The following is a 6,818-nucleotide window of genomic DNA, read 5'->3' as shown; positions in this document are numbered from 1 at the left end:
ATATTTATCGGTTTGATTCTTTAGTGTTTGCTCGTTTTTTTTTTTTCCCTTGTGTGGGGGTTATTGATTTATTTAATTTTGTGAATCTGAGTGTTATATTAATAGCTTTATATATTATATATATAGTAGAGATAGAGATATTATTCATATTCATATCCACTTTAAGAAGGCAAAATATGTATTAATAAGAAGGAAAACTTTTGTTCATCTCTATCTCTTCATAATATGAGAAATATTAATATATGAATTCTCCGTGACTGATGATGAATATTAATCAAGATTGTATTCGTTAGCCATAATCCATTATTGTAACAAACCTACATTCCAAATTAAATCCTGCAAAAAGATATCAGACCTTTATTTATTCTACCTTGAGAGCCGATGGTACCACATTAATTAATTAATTGCAGAGGTTAAAATGTGACTTGAAAATTGAAACATTCAATTACTTTTCAAATCAGTTCCTGGATGATGAAAAAACCACGTACAAGTCGTTACAATTATACCTATACATTACCATTATCACTCCACCAAGAGCCAGAATCATTTAGCAAATTTAATTTTTAGACCATAATCTAATCTCTGTTCATCTTTGCCAGAGTGAAACTCAGATCCTTAACCAGAATACGATAGCCTGCAAATAATTGTGAAAAATTTTCATCATAATAAACGTTATAATAAACGTTCCACCATTGCACCACTTTTTATTTTCTTTTTTAAGTAATACAATAAATACGAAACAAAATATTCAGTGGTTAAAAAATTCGTAGTGAATAATAATGCAGTGTCCTACATTATCGACTAATCAATTTTTTAAAATGATTTATTCTAAATTTTAAAAATTTAAACTCTAAATTCTGTTTCTAAACTTTAAATATTCCAAAACATAAGAATTTAAAAATAATTTCATAATAAAAAAGTTAGCAAATATTATACTTATTCATATTAAATAATATGGTGGAAACTCAGGTGCAGTCGACTTCACGTGAGGTTGATAGTTGAGAGCCGTTAGATGAAAATTTAGTCAAATCAGTCAAATTATCTAATGACTCTCAGTTATCCACTTCACCTGAAGTCGACCGCACCTGAGTTTTCACCAAATAATATATATGTGTCACCAAAATATTAAATAATATATATGTGAGAATGAATAAAGTATAAAGTGAAGTAGTAAACTGACCCCAACTTGAGTGAAATTTCTGAACTATCATTATTATTGTTGTTAGTATTATTATTGTAGTTGCAAACGTTTGTAACAGACTCTGAAGACTGGCCTTCCTCCCCAACTATGATCTCAGATTCACCACCACCATGATGCCCTTTCCCATGAGTAATCTCCACCACCTAATTCAATGCAACAACACATACATATATATACACATTTTCATTAGAAGATGCAATAAATTCAGTAAATAGAATAAATATTCAAATTGACCCTTAAGGAATTTTAAAATAATTAATGATATTTATGCTTAATAATGAGTTAGATTCAGATAGATAATGCATGCATGCATCCAAAACAATTATAAGAAGTAAATAAAAAATGTTATTCGTACACCAAAATCAGTCACTAAAATCAACTACTAATGTATTTGTGTATAAATACATACGTTGTTTAATTTATTTCCAATGTGTATTTGTATCCAACATGTATTTTGTACTGATGACTGAATTTGGTGGCTAATTTTGGTATATAAGTAGCATTGTCGTAAATAAATAAAATATATAACACAAATAATTAATAAAGATAGGATCACATATATACTTGACGCCTTAGTCGCTCGTTTTCTTCCACCAATTGCATTCCCTGAAGGGTAAGAGTTATTGTAAGTTAATATTAGGGAATAAAATGAAATTTAACAACTTCTTTAACTTATTATTTAGGAAAAGTATAGGGTACCTATATATTATCTGCCAACTCATTGCCAACAATAATTAATTATTATATTTTAAACACATATATAAAGAGACACATCCAGAAAATATATCTATAAAGACACTTCTATTAAATAAAGCTATAAAAAAGATATTTTTATTAGACACATCCACGAATACACTTCCATTAAATATAGTTATAAATAACAGTTGGAAAATACTGTTGGTAACGCAGTGAGATTGATTTATTTAATTAGAAGCATGAAACGATAACTATATATACTCATATATTTATGAAACATCATTCTCAATGTGTGGATACTCAAATAACAATGGAATATCTCCAATATAACTTTTTCCAACCTTTCTTTGGAGGTCAGTGATCTCACTCATAATCTTCTCTCCCTAAAAAGAACAAAGATTATTCAGTTATATATAAGTGATAATGCTAATAACTGATATAGATAAAGACTCACATGCAGTTGTCTTCATATAAATTTGATAGTTAGAAACTGTCAGATAACAATTTAATTAGTCAAACATGTCAAATTTTTTAACGGTTCTCAACTAGCAACTTCACATGTAAACAACTGCTGCATGTGAGTTTTCACCTAAAATATATATACCTTCTTCTCTATTACACGGCCTAATCCAGTTTCAAGAGACCTCTCCAATTGTTGTAATTCTTCTATATTTAATCCCTGAAGATCCTCTCCTCTCAGCTGCCTTTAAACACTAACGCATTTCAACACACCAAATATAAAAAAACAAAATAAAAAAGCTATGAAAATTGTGAGTTAGTTGTAGCCAGTGACCTTAGTTTATGGCTCTTCTCAGCAACTTCTTTGCTAAGTCTGGTGTAGTTGCTGTTTTCAACTAGCTGCATTATTGCAAGAACTAATTAAATGGAGGATTTGTAACAATAAATTAATAATTAATAACCATATTATATAGATATATATAACTGCACCAACCTGCAACTCAAGAGAGGGTTGTTCCATCTTTGCCAGATTCTTTGAGTGCAAATGATGCCTTTCAAGTATTTCCTTCATACTTCATATATAAGAACATTTATTGCATCAAAGTCACATAATGTATGCTTCCCAGGCCAATTAAATTAACTGACGTGTTATTTGTATTGAATTATTGATTTTATCCAACACACACATCTTTTCATTATTTAGAAACAGGTATGAATAAACAAAGAAAAAGTATGAGGAGCCAATGGAATATTTGTATAATGTATACAATGGAGGTTTAGGGAGTATTAGAGATATAATCATTAGTGTTACCTTTTTTCCATCAGCTAAAACTTTTGGGATGAGTGGTATCATGACATGGTATTAGAACTCTAGATTTGAAAGATCAAGAGTTCGATCCTTGGTGAACTCGAAAATTAGTTTAAGCTTTTGGGAAGATGTTTATTATCCCTAGTACTCGAATGGTTATTCTAAATAGTATAGTAAGTCATTATCTCCAAAAAAAGAATAGTATGGGATACTTGTTATCAAGTAAATTTAAATTAAAAAATCATATGAATGTAACCAAATGTGAAGGACCCTAAACACGAGTAGTGTTCACTAATAATAATATAAAAAGAAGGAATTGTTTATCTCTTTACCAATGATAATATAATTATAAGATGCTTAAAGAACTATTAAAGGGAGAAAAAAAACACTTGTAGATATTCGTTTCAAGATTTCGGCAACAAAGTAATGGACAACAAATTCCATCGGAACCATTGTAGTCTTTTCTTGTCTCCACCACAATTATATTGCATATAGATCTCAGAATATTACGTTGTGCAAGAACAAATTAAATATGGTTATGTGCATGAGTTGTTTCATCCTCTCAAATTGAGACAGATTCTCTGATCTTATATTACACCCCCTCCATTTTAAAACAAGTGTCAGCTTTTACCTTTTGGGTTCATTGAATGTATTAGTGAAAACGACCCTTATTTTAGAAACGAATGGAGTATTGCTCTTTTGATATTGGAATAATCTTTAACTTTTAATATAAAATTTGTCTAGTATATAACCCAATTTGTTGAACTAATTCTGTTAAAGTAGAGCTCCATATATTATTCTTAGATTTTTGGCTAGCCACTAGATTTCTAAGCAATATAATAAACAATCTATATGCATGACATTTACTATATTCTTTTTACACTTTTATTGTTTACCAACTTATTGCGTATAAAATAATTAAATAATAATATATGTATTTATACAATAATTTATTAAAAATAAAAAATAATTCAAAAATGCTATTACACACCAAAAATCAGCCATTATATTTATATATAAATATATGTGTAGTTTAACTTATTTTTAATGTATATTTTATATTTTAATGCGTATTCTATATTTATGACTGATTGTGGTAGCTAATTATGGTATATATCTAATATGACTGAAAATAGTTTAAATTTAAATTTCATAAAATCCCTCACTTTGAAAAATGTGAAATTGGGAGTTTGGAGCAAGGTAGAATTAATAAAAATCTCCAAAATCCTTCCTTACTGAATAGTAAAACTGGTGAACGATGTTTAAACCTTCACAGTTTACACACGTTCCCTCCCCTCCAAATTAAAGCCTTCCAAAACCAAGTTTGTAAACACACCTTAAAAATAACAAAAGTAACTATATGTACAAAAAAAATCAGTTAATAGCCACTATTTATATTTGTATAAATACATATATTGTTTAATTCATTTTTAATATATTTTTGTGTGTATTTCAATAGCATTTTTGTAGTTAATTACAAGAATCAACCATGCTAGTTAGGTATACACTAAAATCAATCATGCTAGTTATTAAGGGTGCGTTTAATTTGCGTTTTTATTTTCTATTTTTATTTTCAGTGTTTGCTTGTTTTCTGAATTTTGTGAAAAAAAAAAGAAAAGTGAAAACAATAAAATCATGTTTTCTATTTTCACCTCTTGTTTTTATTTTTTCCTTTATAAAATTCAGAAAATAGAACACACTAAAAATAAAAAAAATATAAAATAAAAACGCAAACCAAACACACTCTAAAATATTCTGTCAAAGTAAAGGAAAACACTATCTCTAATCTAACTGGATTTGGATCCTCTAAAGTTTGAATTTCACTTTAAAGAGTAAAGTGTGATCTTCTACCCTTGAATAGTTTCTCTTTCATATTTATTATTGGTCCCACCTATGAAATCAATGGTGAGAGATCACACTTTACTTTCTAAAGTGAAATTCAAACTTTAGAGGATCCAAATCCAATCTAATTTACTTCAGATTGTTTGGTATAAACATACAAATACCGTTAACTACTTTGGACCCTAAATCTTTCCAAGTTTTGAAAGCTTTAAACCACTAAATCATGAATAATAAAGATATGATGAGTTACTAACATGATGTCTTAGGTTTAAATGCCACCGTGTAACCAATTAAATTAATTAATTCTCCAAAAGTGGATACCTTAATATTATATTATGTCACTTTGGTTTTTTTTAGGACCATAAATCTATGATGGAAGAAAAGCTTATTAAGGCTAGAGGACGAGAGATAATTGCACAGCAAAGTAGGCAATTATTAGTGAATGTATTGCATGTATGTGATGTATGCATGCATATACCTACATATAATACATAATTAAATATTAATATAGCTGCTTTTAATTTCCATTTCCATAAAGCAAATTAAAAACAATAATCATCAAAGGTTGGGTTGACTTGACATAGAGATAGCTTAGCTCTATATATATGTGACATTATATATATTTAGATTAGTGACATTTGCTCAGACAAAAAGTTCAATGTTTATGGACACTTAATGCTAGTTAAAGGTTCGGAATCATAGAGTAGTCAAAAGTAGTTAAGACGTTTATCTTGGAGTGAGGGACACGTTAAAATCAAAGAATTAAGGTAAAAGTAATAGTAATAACAAAAAATAAAAATCATTTTTATTTGTATAGGTTGCTTAATAATAATAATAAGAAAAATTATAGAAAACCAAGTGTCTAATAAGCCAAAAAATGAACAACTCAATTAATTATAATTATTAATAATTAATTTTAAATTTTTAAATTCAAAATTTAAAAAATTTTAAACTGATTAAATAAATAAGTAAATCCATGTAGAGGTTTTAGATTTATCCAGAGACATTTGGCTGATACTCTCTTGGTTCCCTAGGGTACCAACTAAAAACCAGCCAAAGATAGGGAATCAAAAGGGTACCAACCAAAAACCAGCCAAATGTCGCTGGGTAAATCCAAAATCTCTACGTAGATAGTGCTTATGTTAGGTATTAAGATGTTTTTTTTTACTAAGTATCAGAATGTTTCTTTTTCATACTAAATAGGATCACGTTTGATTATGTACTGCTTTCTTTTTTCCCTTAGAAAGTGTGAATTTTTAAGTAGATTTAAATAGTCTAATTTATAATGAAACGTTTTTAGAAACATTTAAAAAAAATCATATTCAAGATAGTAGATATCATACCATTATATGAACTAAATGCTGCTTTACACATTATGAACAATTCTTTTAAGAATCTAGACACCAGGCCACTAAGAGGACAAATAATATCTTATTTTGCTTAAGACACACGAGCTTACAACAAATGACTTATATTCCCAAATTTAAAAGTTTTCAATATATATATACCTCATAAATGAACAGTTAAAATTAAAATTAATCCACAATTTTTAGATCAACTATCCAAATTTTTCATCACAAATATTTAGCCTATCCACTTTTCTCTCACACACTTATAGATTCTTCTTACCTAGTTGTAGAGTCTTTTAAGCGCATCCACTTCTTTCTAGAATCTTCTAGGACATTACGATCCTTCTAAGACCTTTTAAGAACTTCTCGAACAATCTTAAACACACTAAAATTTATCTGAATTCTATATAGACACCATTATTCAGTATTCACTTAAAAGGTAGTATTCACCTAAAAGGTAGCG

The 6,818-nt window shown here is 28.2% G+C and overlaps 1 protein-coding gene across 2 annotated transcripts in view; it reads right to left on the bottom strand.

Moving 5' to 3' along the window:
* The window catches only part of LOC107642272 (MADS-box protein JOINTLESS), a 7,080-nt gene continuing 647 nt past the window's right edge, over positions 386–6,818 (bottom strand). For both annotated transcript variants that reach the window (XM_016345570.2, XM_016345569.2), the window contains 7 exons: positions 2,850–2,928; positions 2,691–2,755; positions 2,502–2,601; positions 2,239–2,280; positions 1,766–1,807; positions 1,181–1,344; positions 386–634 (listed from right to left, as the gene is read on the bottom strand). In XM_016345570.2, the coding sequence (XP_016201056.1) occupies positions 616–634; positions 1,181–1,344; positions 1,766–1,807; positions 2,239–2,280; positions 2,502–2,601; positions 2,691–2,755; positions 2,850–2,928 (511 nt within the window). In that variant the 3' untranslated portion in view covers positions 386–615. The remainder of the gene's footprint in view (positions 635–1,180; positions 1,345–1,765; positions 1,808–2,238; positions 2,281–2,501; positions 2,602–2,690; positions 2,756–2,849; positions 2,929–6,818) is intronic.

Source organism: Arachis ipaensis, chromosome B05 (assembly GCF_000816755.2).
Source record: "Arachis ipaensis cultivar K30076 chromosome B05, Araip1.1, whole genome shotgun sequence".
Lineage (NCBI taxonomy): Eukaryota > Viridiplantae > Streptophyta > Magnoliopsida > Fabales > Fabaceae > Arachis > Arachis ipaensis.
Note: the sequence above shows the minus strand (reverse complement) of the source record. Positions and strands in the feature narration are given on the sequence as shown.